At 42.3% G+C, this 20033-nt stretch overlaps 1 protein-coding gene across 1 annotated transcript in view; it reads left to right on the top strand.

Moving 5' to 3' along the window:
• Window positions 1–20033, top strand: part of LOC139766183 (chromosome-associated kinesin KIF4-like) — a 296752-nt gene that overhangs the window by 258280 nt on the left and 18439 nt on the right. The window contains exons 22-23 of the mRNA XM_071694453.1: window positions 10924–11115; window positions 17685–17915. Coding sequence (XP_071550554.1) covers window positions 10924–11115; window positions 17685–17915 — 423 coding nt within the window. The remainder of the gene's footprint in view (window positions 1–10923; window positions 11116–17684; window positions 17916–20033) is intronic.

Here is a 20033-nt window from a genome sequence, read left to right as displayed (position 1 = left end):
GGAGGAAAACTGGAGGAAGTGAAGTGTTTTAGATATCTGGGAGTGGATTTGGCAGCAGATGGAACCATGGAAGCGAAAGTGAATCATAGGGTGGGGGAGGGGGCGAAAATTCTGGGCGTCTTGAAGAATGTGTGGAAGTCGAGAACATTATCTCGGAAAGCAAAAATGGGTATGTTTGAAGGAATAGGGGTTCCAACAATGTTGTATGGTTGCGAGGTGTGGGCTATGGATAGAGTTGTGCGCAGGAGGGTGGATGTGCTGGAAATGAGATGTTTGAGGACAATATGTGGTGTGAGGTGGTTTGATCGAGTAAGTAATAATAGGGTAAGAGGGATGTGTGGTAATAAAAAGTGTGTGGTTGAGAGAGCAGAATAGGGTGTTTTGAAATGGTTTGGTCACATGGAGAGAATGAGTGAGGAAAGATTGACCAAGAGGATATACGTGTCAGAGGTGGAGGGAACGAGGATAAGTGGGAGACCAGATTGGAGGTGGAAAGATGGAATGAAAAAGATTTTGAGTGATCGGGGCCTGAACATGCAGGAGGGTGAAAGACGTGCAAGGAATAGAGTGAATTGGAACGATGTATATGTCTGTGTGTGTATATATATGTATATGTTGAGATGTATAGGTATGTATATTTGCGTGTGTGGACTTGTATGTATATACATGTGTATGGGGGTGGGTTGGGCCATTCTTTCGGTTGTTTCCTTGTGCTACCTCGCTAATGCGGGAGACAGCGACAAAGGAAAATGAATAAATGAATAAAATAATAAATAATATCCCAGGAATTCTCAACAAACTTATACCTCTGTAATTTGAGCACTCACTTTTATCCCCTTTGCCTTTGTTCAATGGCACTATGGAAGCAGTCCACCAATCGAGGCACTTCTTTTTGAGTTATACGTACATTAGATAACCTTACCAACCAGTCAACCATACAGTCTCCCCCTTTTTCAATAAATTCCACTGCAATACCATCCAAACCTGTTGCCTTGCTGGCTTTCATCTTCCACAAAGCTTTTACTACCTCATCTCTGTTTACCAAACCATTCTCCCTAACCCTCTCACTTTGCACACCACCTCGACCAAAACATCCTATATCTCCCACTCTATTATCAAACACATTCAACAAACCTTCAAAATACTAACTCCATCTCCTCACATCACCACTACTTGTTATCACCTCCCCGTTATCCCTCTTCACTGAAGTTCCCATTTGTTCCCTTGTCTTATGCACTTTATTTACCTCCTTCCAAAATATCTTTTTATTCTCTTTAAGATTTAGTAATACTCTCTCGCCCCAACTCTCATATGTCGTCTTTTTACTTGTTGCACCTTTCTCTTGACCTCCTGCCTCTTTCTTTTATTCATCTTCCAGTCATTTGCATTATTTCCCTGCAAAAATCATCCAAATGCCTCTCTCTTCTCTTTCACTAATAATCTTACTTCTTCATCCCACCACTCACTACCTTTTCTAATCTACCCACCTCCCATGGTTCTCATGCCACAAGCATCTTTTGCACAAGCCATCACTGCTTCCTTAAATACATCCCATTCCTCCCCCACTCCCCTTACATCCTTTGTTCTCACCTTTTTCCATTCTCTACTCAGTCTCTCCTGGTACTTCCTCACACAAGTCTCCTTCCCAAGCTCACTTACTCTCACCACTCTTCACCCCAACATTCTCTCTTCTCTGAAAACCTCTACAGATCTTCACCTTCGCGTCCACAAGGTAATGATCAGACATCCCTCCAGTTGCACCTCTCAACACATTAACTTCCAAAAGTCTCTCTTTTGCGTGCCTATCAATTAACACGTAATCCAATAACGCTCTCTGGCCATCTCTACTACTTATATAAGTATACTTATGTATATTTATTTTGCTTTGTCACTGTCTCCCGCGTTAGCGAGGTAGCGCAAGGAAACAAACGAAAGAATGGCCCAACCTGCCCACATACACATTTATATACATACACGTCCACACACGCAAATATACATACCTATACATCTCAATGTACACATATATATACACACACAGACATATACATATATACACCTGTACATAATTCATACTGTCTGCCTTTATTTGTTCCCATCACCACCTCGCCACACATGGAATAACAACCCCCTCCCCCTCATATGTGCGAGGTAGCGCTAGGAAAATACACCAAAGGCCCCATTCGTTCACACTCAGTCTTTAGCTGTCATGTAATAATGCACCGAAACCACAGCTCCCTTTCCACATCCAGGCCCCACACAACTTTCCTTGGCTTACCCCAGACACTTCACAGGCCCCGGTATACCACGTCGTTCCATTTCACTCTATTCCTTGCATGCCTTTCACCCTCCTGCATGTTCAGGCCCCGATCACTCAAAATCTTTTTCACTCCATCTTTCCACCTCCAATCTGGTCTCCCACTTCTCCTCGTTCCCTCCACCTCTGACACATATATCCTCTTGGCCAATCTTTCCTCACTCATTCTCTCCATGTGGCCAAACCATTTCAAAACACCCTCCCCCGCTCTCTCAACCACAGTCTTTTTATTTCCACACATCTCTCTCACCCTCACATTACCCACTCGATCAAGCCTCCTCACACCACACATTATCCTCAAACATCTCATTTCCCGCACATCCACCCTCGTGCGCACAACTGTATATATATATATATATATATATATATATATATATATATATATATATATATATATATATTTTTGCAGGGAAAAAGTGCAATTGAGTGGGAGATGTATAAAAGAAAGAGACAGGAGGTCAAGAGAAAGGTGCAAGAGGTGAAAAAAGGGCAAATGAGAGTTGGGGTGAGAGAGTATCATTAAATTTTAGGGAGAATAAAAAGATGTTCTGGAAGGAGGTAAATAAAGTGCGTAAGACAAGGGAGCAAATGGGAACTTCAGTGAAGGGCGCAAATGGGGAGGTGATAACAAGTAGTGGTGATATGAGAAGGAGATGGAGTGAGTATTTTGAAGGTTTGTTGAATGTGTTTGATGATAGAGTGGCAGATATAGGGTGTTTTGGTCGAGGTGGTGTGCAAAGTGAGAGGGTTAGGGAAAATGATTTGGTAAACAGAGAAGAGGTAGTGAAAGCTTTGCGGAAGATGAAAGCCGGCAAGGCAGCAGGTTTGGATGGTATTGCAGTGGAATTTATTAAAAAAGGGGGTGACTGTATTGTTGACTGGTTGGTAAGGTTATTTAATGTATGTATGACTCATGGTGAGATGCCTGAGGATTGGCGGAATGCGTGCATAGTGCCATTGTACAAAGGCAAAGGGGATAAGAGTGAGTGCTCAAATTACAGAGGTATAAGTTTGTTGAGTATTCCTGGTAAATTATATGGGAGGGTATTGATTGAGAGGGTGAAGGCATGTACAGAGCATCAGATTGGGGAAGAGCAGTGTGGTTTCAGAAGTGGTAGAGGATGTGTGGATCAGGTGTTTGCTTTGAAGAATGTATGTGAGAAATACTTAGAAAAGCAAATGGATTTGTATGTAGCATTTATGGATCTGGAGAAGGCATATGATAGAGTTGATAGAGATGCTCTGTGGAAGGTATTAAGAATATATGGTGTGGGAGGAAAGTTGTTAGAAGCAGTGAAAAGTTTTTATCGAGGATGTAAGGCATGTGTACGTGTAGGAAGAGAGGAAAGTGATTGGTTCTCAGTGAATGTAGGTTTGCGGCAGGGGTGTGTGATGTCTCCATGGCTGTTTAATTTGTTTATGGATGGCGTTGTTAGGGAGGTAAATGCAAGAGTTTTGGAAAGAGGGGCAAGTATGAAGTCTGTTGGGGATGAGAGAGCTTGGGAAGCGAGTCAGTTGTTGTTCGCTGATGATACAGCGCTGGTGGCTGATTCATGTGAAAAACTGCAGAAGCTGGTGACTGAGTTTGGTAAAGTGTGTGGAAGAAGAAAGTTAAGAGTAAATGTGAAAAAGAGCAAGGTTATTAGGTACAGTAGGGTTGAGGGTCAAGTCAATTGGGAGGTGAGTTTGAATGGAGAAAAACTGGAGGAAGTGAAGTGTTTTAGATATCTGGGAGTGGATCTGGCAGCGGATGGAACCATGGAAGCGGAAGTGGATCATAGGGTGGGGGAGGGGGCGAAAATTCTGGGGGCCTTGAAGAATGTGTGGAAGTCGAGAACATTATCTCGGAAAGCAAAAATGGGTATGTTTGAAGGAATAGTGGTTCCAACAATGTTGTATGGTTGCGAGGCGTGGGCTATGGATAGAGTTGTGCGCAGGAGGATGGATGTGCTGGAAATGAGATGTTTGAGGACAATGTGTGGTGTGAGGTGGTTTGAGCGAGTGAGTAACGTAAGGGTAAGAGAGATGTGTGGAAATAAAAAGAGCGTGGTTGAGAGAGCAGAAGAGGGTGTTTTGAAGTGGTTTGGGCACATGGAGAGGATGAGTGAGGAAAGATTGACCAAGAGGATATATGTGTCGGAGGTGGAGGGAGCAAGGAGAAAAGGGAGACCAAATTGGAGGTGGAAAGATGGAGTGAAAAAGATTTTGTGTGATCGGGGCCTGAACATGCAGGAGGGTGAAAGGAGGGCAAGGAATAGAGTGAATTGGAGCGATGTGGTATACCGGGGTTGACGTGCGGTCAGTGGATTGAATCAAGGCATGTGAAGCGTCTGGGGTAAACCATGGAAAGCTGTGTAGGTATGTATATTTGCGTGTGTGGACGTATGTATATACATGTGTATGGGGGGGGTTGGGCCATTTCTTTCGTCTGTTTCCTTGCGCTACCTCGCAAACGCGGGAGACAGCGACAAAGTATTAAAAAAAAAAAATATATATATATATATATATATATATATATATAGAGGGGCAAGGATGAAGTCTGTTGGGGATGAGAGAGCTTGGGAAGTGAGTCAGTTGTTGTTCGCTGATGATACAGCGCTGGTGGCTGATTCATGTGAAAAACTGCAGAAGCTGGTGACTGAGTTTGGTAAAGTGTGTGAAAGAAGAAAGTTAAGAGTAAATGTGAATAAGAGCAAGGTTATTAGGTACAGTAGGGTTGAGGGTCAAGTCAATTGGGAGGTGAGTTTGAATGGAGAAAAACTGGAGGAAGTGAAGTGTTTTAGATATCTGGGAGTGGATCTGGCAGCGGATGGAAACATGGAAGCGGAAGTGGATCATAGGGTGGGGGAGGGGGCGAAAATTCTGGGAGCCTTGAAGAATGTGTGGAAGTTGAGAACATTATCTCGGAAAGCAAAAATGGGTATGTTTGAAGGAATAGTGGTTCCAACAATGTTGTATGGTTGCGAGGCGTGGACTATGGATAGAGTTGTGCGCAGGAGGATGGATATGCTGGAAATGAGATGTTTGAGGACAATGTGTAGTGTGAGGTGGTTTGATCGAGTAAGTAACGTAAGGGTAAGAGAGATGTGTGGAAATAAAAAGAGCGTGGTTGAGAGAGCAGAAGAGGGTGTTTTGAAGTGGTTTGGGCACATGGAGAGGATGAGTGAGGAAAGATTGACCAAGAGGATATATGTGTCGGAGGTGGAGGGAACAAGGAGAAGAGGGAGACCAAATTGGAGGTGGAAAGATGGAGTGAAAAAGATTTTGTGTGATCGGGGCCTGAACATGCAGGAGGGTGAAAGGAGGGCAAAGAATAGAGTGAATTGGAGCGATGTGGTATACCGGGGTTGACGTGCTGTCAGTGGATTGAATCAAGGCATGTGTATGGGGGTGGGTTAGGCCATTTCTATCGTCTGTTTCCTTGCTCTACCTCGCAAACGCGGGAGACAGCGACAAAGCAAAAAAAAAAAAAAAAAATATAGGGGAGAAAGAATACTTCCCACGTATTCCCTGCGTGTCGTAGAAGGCGACTAAAAGGGAAGGGAGCGGGGGGCTGGAAATCCTCCCCTCTCGTTTTTTTTTAATTTTCCAAAAGAAGGAACAGAGAAGGGGGCCAGGTGAGGATATTCCCTCAAAGGCCCAGTCCTCTGTTCTTAACGCTACCTCGCTATCGCAGGAAATGGCGAATAGTATGAAAAGAAAAAAAGAATATATATATATATATATATATATATATATATATATAGGGTAGAAAGAATACTTCCCACGTATTCCCTGCGTGTTGTAGAAGGTGACTAAAAGTTGAGGGAGCAGGGGGCTGGAAATCCTCCCCCTCGTTTTTTATTATTTTCCAAAAGAAGTAACAGAGAAGGGGGGCCAGGTGAGGATATTCCCTCAAAGGCACAGTCCTTTGTTCTTAAAGCTACCTCACTAACGTGGGAAATGGTGAATAGTATGAAAGGTCAGAAGTGCAGGGAACAAGGCGAGTTGATAGACCAAAGTGGAGATGGAAGGATGGAGTGAAAAAGATCTTGAGTGATTGGGGCCTCACCATACAGGAAGGTGAAAGGCCTGCACTGGATAGAGTGAATTGGAAGGATGTGGTATATAGAGGCCAATGTGCTTCATGTGGACTGAACCAGGGCATATGAAATGGCTGAGGGAAACCATGGAAAGGTTAGTGGTGCCTGGTTGTTGATAGGGAGCTGTGGTTCTAGAGCATTATACATGACTGTTAGAGAATGAATGTGAGCATATGCAGCCTCTCTATGCCTGTTCCTGGCACTACCTTGCTAACATGGGAAGCTCTGATCAAGTATTTTTTTCATTATTGTTCTTATTTTTTTTATTATTATTCTATATTTATTTATTATACATAATCGCTGTTTCCTGTGTCAGCAAGGTAGTACCAGGAAACAGATGAAGAATAGCTCATCCACTCATAAACATATTTATACATAAGTGCCCACATATACACATATACATATCAACATATACATACGCCTATGCAGACATTACATATATACACATGTACATATTCATACTCGCTTGCCTTCATCCATCCCTGTCGCTTCTCCTCCCCACAGGAAAACAGCATTGCTATCCCCTGCTTCAGCAAGGCAGCGCCAGGAATACAGACGAAACGGCCACATTCATTCACTCTCAGTCTCTAGCTGACATGTGTATTGCACTGAAACCACAGCTCCCCATCCACATCCAAGCCCCACAGACCCAAGATGCTTCACATTCCTTGATTAATGTTATTATTATTTTATTTATTTATTATTATACTTTGTTGCTGTCTCCCGTGTTAGTGAGGTAGCGCAAGGAAACAGACGAAAGAATGGCCCAACCCACCCACATACACACATGTACATACCTATACATTTCAACGTATACATACATATATATATTTATTTATTTATCATACTTTGTCACTATCTCCCGCGTTAGCGAGGTAGGTCAAGGAAACAGATGAAAGAATGGCCCAAAGCCACCCACATACACATGTATATAAATACATGTCCACACACTCGCATATACATACCTATACATCTCAGCGTATACATATATATACACAAACAGGCATATACATATATGCACATGTACATAATTCATACTGTCTGCCCTTATTCATTCCTGTTGCCACCCTGCCACACATGAAATAACAACCCCCTTCCCCCGCATGGGCGCAAGGTTGCGATAGGAAAAGATAACAAAGGCCACATTCGTTCACACTCAGTCTCTAGCTGTCATGTATAATGCACCGAAACCACGGCTCCCTTTCCACATCCAGGCCCCACAGAATTTCCATGGTTTACCCCAGATGCTTCACATGCCCTGGTTCAATCCATTGACAGCACGTCGACCCTGGTATACCACATCGTTCCAATTCACTCTGTTCCTTGCATGCCTTTCACCCTCCTGCATGTTCAGGCCCCGATCACTCAAAATCTTTTTCACTCTTTCCACCTCCAATTTGGTCTCCCACTTCTCCTCATTCCCTCCTCCTCTGACACATATATCCCCTTTGTCAATCTTTCCTCACTCATTCTCTCCATGTGACCAAACCATTTCAAAACACCCTCTTCTGCTCTCTCAACCACACTCTTTTTATTACCACAAATCTCTCTTACCCTATTATTACTTACTCGATCAAACCACCTCACACCACATATTGTCCTCAAACTTTTCATTTCCAACACATCCACCCTCTTCCGCATATCCCTATCTATAGCCACGCCTTGCAAACATATAACATTGTTGGAACCACTATTCCTTCAAACATACCCATTTTTGCTCTCCGAGATAATGTTCTCGTCTTCCACGCATTCTTCAACACTCCCAGAACCTTCACCCCCTCCCCCACCCTGTGACTCACTTCTCCTTCCATGGTTCCATCTGCTGCCAGATACACTCCCAGATATCTATAACACTTCACTTCCTCCAGTTTTTCTCCATTCAAACTTACCTCCCAGTTGACTTGTCCCTCAACCCTACTGAACCTAATAACCTTGCTCTTATTCACATTTACTCTCAGCTTTCTTCTTTCACACACTTTACCAAACTCAGTCACCAGCTTCTGCAGTTTCTCACCCGAATGAGCCACCAGCGCTGTCATCAGCAAACAACAACTGCCTCACTTCCCAAGCCCTCTCATCCACAACAGACTGCATACTTGCCCCTCTCTCCAAAACTCTTGCATTCACCTCCCTAACAACCCCATCCATAAATAAATCTAACAACCATGGAGACATCACGCACCCCTGCCGCAAACTGACATTCACTGGGAACCAATCACTTTCCTCTCTTCCTTCTCGTACACATACCTTACATCCTCGATAAAAACTTTTCACTGCTCCTAGCAACTTGCTTCTCACACCATATATTCTTAATACCTTCCACAGAGCATCTCTATCAACTCTGTCATATGCCTTCTCCAGATCCATATATGGTACATACAAATCCATTTATTTTTCTAAGTACTTCACACATACATTCTTCAAAGCAAACACTTGATCCACACATCCTCTACCACTTCTGAAACCACACTGCTCTTCCCCAATCTGATGCTCTGTGCATGCCTTCACCCTCTCAATCAATACCCTCCCATATAATTTCCCAGGAATACTCAACAAACTTATACCTCTGTAATTTGAACACTCACCTTTATCCCCTTTGCCTTTGTACAATGGCACTATGCATGCATTTCGCCAATCCTCAGGCACTTCACCATGCACCATACATATATTGAATATCCTCACCAACCAGTCAACAACACAGTCACCCCTTTTTTGATAAATTTCACTGCAATACCGTCCAAACTCGGTGCCTTGCCGGCTTTCATCTTCCGCAAAGCTTTCAGTACTTCTTATTTGTTTACCAAACCGTTCTCCCTGACCTTCTCACTTTTGCAGACCACCTTGACCAAAATACCCTATATTTGCCACTCTATCATCAAACACATTCAACAAATCTTCAAATTATTCACTCCATCTCCTCACTTCACCACTTCTTGTTATTACCTCCCCATTAGCCCCCTTCACCAATGTTCCCATTTGTTCTCTTTTCTTACACCCTTTATTTACCTCCTTACAAAACATCTTATTCTCCCAAAAATTGAATGATACTCTCTCACCCCTACACTCATTTGTCCTCTTTTTCACTCTACACCTTTCTCTTGATCCCCTGCCTCTTTCTTTTATACATCTCCCAGCCATTTGCACTATTTCCCTGCAAAAATCATCCAAATGCCTCTCTCCTCTCTTACACTGACAATCTTCATCCCACCACTCACAATCCCTTCGAATCTGCCCTCCTCCCACCTTTCTCATGCCACAGGCATCTTTTGCACAAGCCATCACTGCTTCCCTAAATACATCCCATTCCTCCTCCACTTATTTGCTCTCACTTTTTTCCATTCTACACTCAATCTCTCCTAGTACTTCTTCACACAAGTCTCCTTTCCAAGCTCACTTACTCTCACCACTCTCTTCACCCCACCATTCTCTCTTCTTCTCTGAAAACCTCTGCAAATCTTCACCTTTGCCTCCATAAGATAATGATCGGACATCCCTCCAGTTGCCCCTCTCCACACATTAACATCCAAAAGTCTCTCTTTCACTCACTTATCAATCAACACATAATCCAGTAATGCTCTCTGGCCATCTCTCTTACTTACATACTTATACTTATGTATATCTTTTTTTTTAAGCCAGGTATTCCCAATCGCCAATCCTTTTTCAGTACACAAATCTACAAGCTCTTCACCATTTCCATTTACAACACTGAATACCCCATGTACACCAGTTATACCCTCAACCACCACATTACTCACCTTTGCATTCAAATCACCCATCACTATAACCCGGTCTCGTGCATCAAAATTGCCAACACATTCACTCAGCTGCTCCCAAAACACTTGCCTCTCATGATCTTTCTTCTCATGACCTGGTGCATAGGCACCAATAATCACCCATTTCTCCCCATCTACTTTCAGTTTTACCCATATCAATCTAGAGTTTACTTTCTTACGCTCTATCACATACTTCCATAACTCCTGTTTCAGGAGTAGTGCTACTCACCAACCCCTGATTTTACTCTCAAGACATTCCCAAACCACTCTTCCCCTTTACCCTTGAGCTTTGTTTCACTCAGAGCCAAAACATCCAGGTTCCTTTCCTCAAACATGCTACCTATCTCTCCTTTTTTCTCATCTTGGTTACATCCACACACATTTAGACACCCCAATCTGAGCCTTCGAGGAGGATGAGCACTCCCCGCGTGACTCGTTGTTCTGGTTCCCCTTTTAGAAAGTTAAAATAGAAAGAGGGGAGGGTTTCTAGCCCCCCACTCCCGTCCCCCTTTAGTCGCATTCTACAACACGTGGGGAATGCGTGGTAAGTATTATTGTTATTATTATTGTTATTATTATTATTATCATTCTCATTTTATCTACCCTTAATTGCTTCACCTGCTTCATTAAGTTAGTCAGAAAGAGTTGAAAATCAGCCTCAGGGGTCAAAGAGATACTTAATTGTACGATTTAAGCTGTTTGATAGACTTGTTTTCTTTTTTCAAAGATGATTGTAAGTATTTTTTTTTTCCAGGTTCCTCTTATGCCTGGTATTTCACTTCATGATCGTCGTCGTACATATCTCAAACCCAAATCCCCTTCAAAGGTGGAAGTTATTGAAGAAATGAGCAGTGATTCTGATGATGAAGAAAACGAGGAAAATCTGAAAAATGATGATCCTGATTGGCGTAATACTCCATTATTCAGAAGAATCAGACAGCTCAATGTAAGTTTGTGATTTACCTATATTTATCTCTTTGTTTCTTCTGCTCTCTCAACCACACTTTTTATTAACACACATCTCTTACCATTTCATTACTTACTCGATGGGTGGTGGAAAAAGAACTCTACCTTCATATTCCCTGCATGTTGTAAAAGGTAGCTAAATGGGGGTGTGAACAGAGGGCTGGAAACCCTCCCTTTCTTATATTTAGATTTCTAAGAGGAAACAAAGGAGTCATTCGGGGAGTGCTTATCCTCCTTGAAGGGTGTCTGAATGTGTGTGGATGTAACTAAGATGAGAAGAGAGGAGAGATGGGTAACATGTTTAAGGAAAGAAACCTGGATGATCTGACCCTGAATGAAATGAAGCTCAAGGGTAAAGGGTAAGAGTGGTTTGGAAATGTCTAGGAAGTAAAGTCGGGTTGGTAAGAGGACGAGCTAAACAAGGGGTCGCACTACACCTGAAGCAGGAGTTGTGAGGGTGTGATAGTGCGTAAGAAAGTAAATTCTAGATTGAGGTGGGTAAAACTGAAAGTGGATGGTGAGAGATATGTGATAATTGGTGTGTATACACCAGGCCATGAGAAGAAAGATCATGAGAGGCAAGTGTTTTGGGAGCAGTTGAATGAGTGTTTCAGCAGTTTTGGTGCTCAAGACTGGGTATTAGTGATGAATTGTTTAAATGAAAGGTAAGTAATGTGGCAGTTGAGGGTATGATAAGTGCGCATGGGGTATTCAGCGTTAAGAATCAAAATGGTGAAGAGCTTGTGGAGTTGTGTGCTGAAAAATGACAGGTGATTAGGAATACCTGGCTTAAAAAGGAGTCACGTGGGGAGTGCTCATCCTCCTTGAAGGCTCAGATTTGGGTGTCTAAATGTGTGTGGATGTAACCAAGATGAGAAAAAAGGAGAGATAGGTAGTATGTTTGAGGAAAGGAACCTGGATGTTTTGGCTCAGAGTGAAACGAAGCTCAAGGGTAAGGGGAAGAGTGGTTTGGGAATGTTTTGGGAGTGAAGTCAGGGGTTGGTGAGAGGACAAGAGCAAGGGAAAGAGTAGCACTACTCCTGAAACTGGAGTGGTGGGAGTATGTGATAGAGTGTGAAAAAGTAAACTCTAGATTGATATGGGTAAAACTGAAAGTTGATGGAGAGAGGTGGGTGATTATTGCTGCCTATGCACCTAGGCATGAGAAGAAAGATCATGAGAGGCAAGTGTTTTAGGAACAGCTGAGTGTGTGTATGTTAGTAGTTTTGATTCACAAGACCGGGTTATAGTGATGGGTGATTAGAATGCAAAGGTGAGTAATGTGGCACTTGAGGGAATAATTGATGTACATGGAGTGTTCAGTGTTGTAAATGGAAATTGAGAAGAGCTTGTAGGTTTGTGTGCTGAAAAAGGACTGGTGATTGGGAATACCTAGTTTAAGAAGAGAGATATACATAGGTGTCCATATGTAAGTAGGAGAGATGGCCAGAGAGCGTTACTGGATTACGTGTTAATTGATAGCTGCGTGAAAGAGAGACTTTTGGATGTTAATGTGCTGAGAGTTGCAACTGGAGGGATGTATGATTATTATCTTGTGGAGGTGAAGGTGAAGATTTGTAGAGGTTTTCAGAAAAGAAGAGAGAATGTTGGGGTGAAAAGAGTGGTGAGAGTAAGTGAGCTTGGGAAGGAGACTTGTGTGAGGAAGTACCAGGAGAGACTGAGTTTAGAATTGAGAGACTGAGTTTAGAATGGAAAAAGGTGAGAGCAAAGGACGTAAGGGGAGTGGGGGAGGAATGGGATGTATTTAGGGAAGCAGTGATGGCTTGTGCAAAAGATGCTTGTGGCATGAGAAGCGTGGGAGGTGGGCAGATTAGAAAGGGTAGTGAGTGGTGGGATGAAGAAGTAAGTTTTAGTGAAAGAGAAGAGAGAGGTATTTGGACGATTTTTGCAGGGAAATAGTGCAAATGACTGGGTGATGTATTAAAGAAAGAGGCAGGAGGTCAAGAGAAAGGTCCAAGAGGTGAAAATGTGGGTGAGAGTTGGGGTGAGAGAGTATCATTAAATTTTAGGGAGAATAAAAGATTTTTTGGAATGAGGTAAATAAAGTGCATAAGAAAAGAGAACAAATGGGAACATCGATGAAGGGGGCTAATTGGGAGGTAACAACAAGTAGCGGTGATGTGAGAAGATGGAGTGAGTATTTTGAAGGTTTGTTGAATGTGTAATATGATAGAGTGGCAAATATAGGGTGTTTTGGTTGAGGTGGAGTGCGAAGTGAGAGAGTTAGGGAGAATGATTTTGTAAACACAGAAGTAGTAAAAGCTTTGCGTAAGATGAAAGCCGACAAGGCAGCGGGTTTGGATGGTATTGCAGTGGAATTTATTGAAAAAGGGGGTGACTGTATTGTTGACCGGTTGGTAAAGTTATTTAATGTATTTATGACTCATGGTGAGGTGCCTGAGGATTAGCGGAATGCTTGCATAGTGCCACTGTACAAAGGCAAGGGGGATAAAGGTGTGTGCTCAAATTACAGAGGTATAAGTTTGTTAAGTATTCCTGGTAAATTATATGGGAGGGTATTGATTGAGAGGGTGAAAGCATTTACAGAGCATTAGGTTGGGGAAGAGCAGTGTGGTTTCAGAAGTGGTAGAGGATGTGTGGATCAGGTGTTTGCTTTGAAGAATGTATGTGAGAAATACTTAGAAAAGCAAAGGATTTGTATGTAGCATTTATGGATCTGGAGAAGGCATATGACAGAGTTGATAGAGATGCTATGTGGAAGGTATTAAGAATACATGGTGTGGAAGGCAAGTTGCTAGAAGCAGTGAAAAGTTTTTATTGAGGATGTAAGGCATGTGTACGAGTAGGAAGAGAGGAAAGTGATTGGTTCTCAGTGAATGTTGGTTTGCGGCAGGGTTGCGTGATATCTCCATGGTTGTTTAATTTGTTTATGGATGGGGATGTTAGGGAGATGAATGCAAGAGTTTTGGAGAGAGGGGCAAGTATACAGTCTTGTGGATGAGAGGGCTTGGGAAGTGAGTCATCTGTTGTTCGCTGATGACAGCGCTGGTGGCTGATTCGGGTGAGAAACTGCAGAAGCTGGTGACTGAATTTGGTAGGGTGTGTGGAAGAAGAAAGCTGAGAGTAAATGTGAATAAGAGCAAGGTTATTTGGTACAGTAGGGTTGAGGGACACGTCAGTTGGGACGTAAGTTTGAATGGAAAAAAATGGAGGAAGTGAAGTGTTTTAGATATCTGGGAGTGGATTTGGCAGCTGATGGAACCATGGTAGCAGAAGTGAGTCACAGGGTGGGGGAGGAGGCTAGAGTTCTGGGAGCATTGAAAAATGTGTGGAAGTCGAGAAAATTATCTCGGAGAGCAAAAATGGTATGTTTGAAGGAATAGTGGTTCCAACAATGTTATATGGTTGCAAGGTGTGGGTTATAGATAGAGATGTGCGGTGGAGGGTGGATGTTTTGGAAATGAGATGTGGTGTGAGGTGGTTTGACCAAGTAAGTAATGGAAGGGTAAGAGAGATGTGTGGTAATAGAAAGAGTGTGGTTGAGAGAGCAGAAGAGGGTGTTTTGAAATGGTTTGGTTACATAGAGAAAATGAGTGAGGACAGATTGACTAAGAGGATATATCTGTCAGAGGTGGAGGGAATGAGGAGAAGTGGGAGACCAAATTGGAGGTGGAAGGATTGAGTGAAAAAGATTTTGAGTGATCGGGGCCTGAACATGCAGGAAGGTGAAAGGCGTGCAAGGAATAGAGTGAATTGGAACGATGTGGTATACTGGGGTTGACTTGCTGTCAATGGATTGAACCAGGGCATGTGAAACATCTGGGGTAAACCATGGAAAGTTGTGTGGGGCCTGGATGTGGAAAAGGAGCTGTGGTTTTGGTGCATTATACATGACAGCTAAAGACTGAGTGTGAACGAATGTGGCCTTTGTTGTCTTTTCCTAGCGCTACCTCGCACACATGTGGGGGGAGGGGGTTGTCATTTCATGTGTGGCGGGGTGGCGACAGGAATGAATAAAGGCAGCAAATATGGATTAAGTACATGTGTATATATGTATATATCTGTGTATATATGTATACGTTGAAATGTATTGGTATGTATATGTATGTGTGTGGACGTGTATGTATATACATGTGTATGTGGGTGGGTTGGGCCATTCTTTCGTCTGTTTCCTTGCGCTACCTCACTATTTAGGAGACAGCGACAAAGTATAATAATAAAAAATGATATACAAGTATACTTATGTGAGTAGAAGAGCATTAATGGCTAGGCTTGTAGAAGAGAGACTTTTGGATATAAATGTGCTGAGAAGGGCAGCTGGTGGGATATCTGATCACTATCTTGTGGAGGCTAGGTTGAAGATTTGTAGAGGTTTTTGGAAAAGAGGAGACAATGTCCGGGAGAAGAAAGTGGTGAGAGTAAGTGAGCTTGGAAAGGAGACATGTATAGAAATACCAGAAGAGATTGAGTGTAGAATGGCAGAGGGTGGGAGCAAATGAAGTAAAGGGAGTGGGTGAGGAATGGGAAATATTTGGCTAAGCAGTGATGGCCTGTGCAAGAGAAGCATGAGAAAGTGGGAAGTGGGCAGATTAGAAAAGTTTACGAGTGGTGAGATGAAGTAAAGTTGCTCGTGAAAAAGAAAAGAGAGGCATTTAGCTGTTACAGGGAAGGAGCACAAATTATTGGGTGATATATGAGAAGAAGCAGCAGGAGTTCAAGAGGAAGGTGCAGGGGTGTGTAAAAGAGGCAAATGAGAGCTCGAATGAGAGGATATCATTAAACTTCAGGGAGAATAAGATGTTTTGGGAGGCGGTAAATAATGTGTGAAAGACAAGGGAACAAATGGGAACATTGGTGAAGGAGGCAAAAGGGGAAGTAATAACAGATAGTGATGAAGTGAGGACAAGATGGAGTAAGTATTTTGAAGGATTGTTAAGTATATTTGATGATAGAGTGGCAGATGTAGGGTGTTTTGGTTGGGATGATATGTGAAGTTAGAGTTATGCAGAATGGGTTGATGAAGAGAGAAGAGGTGGTGAAAGCTTTGTGTAAGATGAAATCCAGCAAGGCTGCTGGGGTAGATGGTATTGCAGCTGACTTTATTAAGAAAGGGGATGACTGTGTTGTTGATTGGTTGTTAAGGATATTCAGTTTGTGTATGGATCACGGTGAGGTGCCTGAGGATTGGTTGAATGATGAATGTATATCGCCACTGTATAAAGGCAAGGGGGATAAAGATCATTGTTCAAACTACGGAGGTATGAATTTGTTGAGTATACTTATTGAGTCTTATGGGAGGGTATTGATAGAGTGAAGGCATGTACAGAGCATCAGATTGGGGAAGAGCAATGTGGTTTTGGAAGTGGAAGAAGATGTATGGATTAGGTGTTTGCTGTAAAGAATATGTGTGAAAAATACATAGAAAACATGGATTTATATGTAGCATTTTATCCTTGGGGATAGGGAGAAAGAATACTTCCCACATATTCCCTGTGTTTTGTAGAAGGTGACTAAAAGGGGAGGGAGCCGGGGGCCAAGTGAGAATTTACCTCAAAGGCTCAGTCCTCTGTTTCTTAACGTAACCCTGCTAACTTGGGAAATAGTGAGTAGTATGAAAAAAAATAATATATACATAGCATTTAAGGCTCTGTAGATTGCATGTGATAGGGCTGATAGACATTTTTGTGGAAGGTCTTAAGAATATAAAGTGTAGGAGGTAAGCTTTTAGAAGCAGTGAAAAGTTTTTTATCAAGGTTATGAGGTATGTGTATAAGTAGGATTAGAGAAGAGTAAATGGTTCCCAGTGAAGGTTGGTCCGCAGCGGGGGTGTGTGATGTCACCATGGTTGTTTGATTTGTTTATGTGGGGTGGTGAGGGAGGTAAATGCAAGAGTCTTGGAGAGAGGGGCAAGTATACAGCCTGTGGGGGATGAGAGTTGTTTGCTGATGATACAGCAATGGTGGCTGATTTGAGTAAGAAACTGCAGAAGTTGTTGCATGAGTTTGGAAGCATGTGTGAAAGGAGAAAGTTGAGAGTAACTGTGAATAAAAGTAAGATTATTAAGTCCAGCAGGGTTTAGGGACAAGTTAGTTGGGATGTGAGTCTGAAAGGAGAAGAATCAGAGCAAGTGAAGTGTTTTAGATATCTGGGGGTGGACATGGTAATATACCTTTCGGGTTGTTGTCTGTCTACCAGCTAATTCCTTGCCATTTCACCACATGAACATGGCTGCTGGACATTCATTCTTCATTAGTATTTTGCTGAATTTTTTCTTGCCTGATTGGTTTCTCAGGCTTGTATCAGGTATGGATAAAATCTGTTCATCTACTTTTATGATACATCCATTGATAAACATACATGTATGGGGGTCATTCATATTGTCACATTACTTGAGTTGGTAGAGAACTAGTAATAAAACTGAATGTATGTCACCTGCAAGTATGAAGTGGTACTTACCAGAGCTATACAAGTAATGATAAGTACAATATTGAATGTATTACATGAATATATCTATAAATATTCTAATAACATTTAAAAGCTTATTTATTTCCATCCTCTTCCCAATAGCGTGGCACAAGATCCTTTGATGAAGAGGGAGATGACGAAGGTGTCCATCAGAAGGTAAAAAAAATTGGATCAAAGCGGGACAGTGATGGAGAAATGAAATGTGGGTGCAAAGGAGACTGTTCCATGAAACGTTGTGTCTGTAGAAAAAATGCAAATGCTTGTAGCCTGAAGTGCAAGTGCAACACACTGAAGTGCAAAAATCGTTCGACGCCTGATAGTAGTATTTCAGATGTAAGTTTACTGTGTTCTGTACTGTAGAAATCATCATGAAATGAAAGAGTATGAATATGGATCATAAATATGTGGAGAATTGCAGCAAAGTAGACATTAATTATAAGAAAAAAGCCTGTGTTTGTATCTGTGTAAGGGGAATGTAAATCTGTCATATCTGTAATAAACATCCTTGAAAGATTCCACCCTTGAAGTAGGTGGCAAGACTAGAAGTCAAAAGCAACTTTTAAGGTTGATGATCATGGTCAGTAGAAAAAATTAGCCTCTAATAAGGGGCAGAAACTAATTTGTAGTCATACATACATTGAGGACTCTGAAATGATTTTATTATTACATTTTTTCAATTAGTCACCTTTGCATTCAAATCACCCATCACTATAACCCATTCTTGTGCATCAGAACTCCTAACACACACATTCAGCTGCTCCCAAAACACTTGCCTCTCATGATCTTTCTTCTCATTCCCAGATGCATAGGCACCAATAATCACCCAGCTCTCTCCATTCACTTTCAGTTTTACCCATATCAATCTAGAGTTCACTTTCTTACTCTCTATCACGTACTCCCACAACTGTTTCAGGAGTAGCGCTACTCCTTCCCTTGCTCTTCTCCTCTCACCAACCCCTGACTTTACTCCCAAAACATTCCCAAACCACTCTTCCCCCTTTACCCTTGAGCTTCATTTCACTCAGAGCCAAAAGATCCAGGTTCCTTTCCTCGAACATACTACCTATCTCTCCTTTTTTCTCATCTTTGTTACATCCACACATATTTAGACACCCCAATCTGAGCCTTCGAGGAGGATGAGCACTCCTCACGTGACTCCTTCTGTTTCCCCTTTTAGAAAGTTAAAATACAAGGAGATGAGGGTTTCTAGCCCCCCGCTCCCATCCCCTTTAGTCGCCTTCTACGACACATGGGGAATGGCAGGGAAGTATTCTTTCTCCCCAATTCCCAGGGATAATGTGGCAGTTGAGGGATTAATTGGTGTACATAGGGTGTTCAGTGTTGTAAATGGAAATGGTGAAGAGCTTGTAGATTTGTGTGCTGAAAAAGGACTAGTGATTGGGAATGCCTGGTTTGAAATGAGAGATATACATAAGTATATGTATGTAAGTAGGAGAGATGGCCAGAGAGCGTTGTTGGATTACGTGTTAATTGATAGGCGCGTGAAAGAGAGACTTTTGGATGTTAATGTGCTGAGAGGTGCAACTGGAGGGATGTCTGATCATTATCTTGTGGAGGTGAAGGTGAAGATTTGTAAAGGTTTTCAGAAAAGAAGAGTAGAATGTTGGGGTGAAGAGAGTGAGCTTGGGGAGGAGACTTGAGTGAGGAAGTACTAGGAGATAATGAGTGCAGAATGGAAAAAGGTGAGAGCAAATGACATAAGGGGAGTGGAGGAGGAATGGGAAGTAGTGATGGCTTACTCAAAAGATGCTTGTGGCATGAGAAGCGTGGGAGGTGGGCAGATTAAAAAGGGTAGTGAGTGGTGGGATGAAGAAGTAAGATTATTAGTGTAAGAGAAGAGAAAGGCGTTTGGACGAGTTTTGCAGGGAAATAGTGCTCATGACTGGGAAATGTATAAAAGAAAGAGGCAGGAGGTCAAGAGAAAGGTGCAAGAGGTGAAAAAGAGGGTGAATGAGAATTGGGGTGAGAGAGTATCATTAAATTTTATTGAGAATAAAAAGATGTTTTAGAAGGAGGTAAATAAAGTGCGTAAGACAAGGAACAAATGGGAACATAGGTGAACGGGGCAAATGGGGAGGTAATAACAAGTAATGGTGATGTGAAAAGGAGATGGAGTGAGTATTTTGAAGGTTTCTTGAATGTTTTAGATGATAGACTGGCAGATGTAGGTTGTTTTGGTCGAGGTGGAGTGCGAAGTGAGAGTGTTAGGGAGAATGATTTGGTAAACAGAAAAGAGGTAGTGAAAGCTTTATGGAAGATGAAAGCCAGCAAGGCAGCGGGTTTGGATGGTATTGCAGTTGAATTTATTAAAAAAGGGGGAGACTGTCTTGTTGACTGGTTGGTAAGGATATTTAATGTATGTGTGACTCCTGGTGAAGTGCCTGAGGATTGGCAGAATGCATGAATAGTGCCATTGTACAAACACAAAGT

This window comes from Panulirus ornatus, chromosome 57, assembly GCF_036320965.1.
Source record: "Panulirus ornatus isolate Po-2019 chromosome 57, ASM3632096v1, whole genome shotgun sequence".
Lineage (NCBI taxonomy): Eukaryota > Metazoa > Arthropoda > Malacostraca > Decapoda > Palinuridae > Panulirus > Panulirus ornatus.
This window is presented reverse-complemented; position numbering and strand designations above follow the sequence as displayed.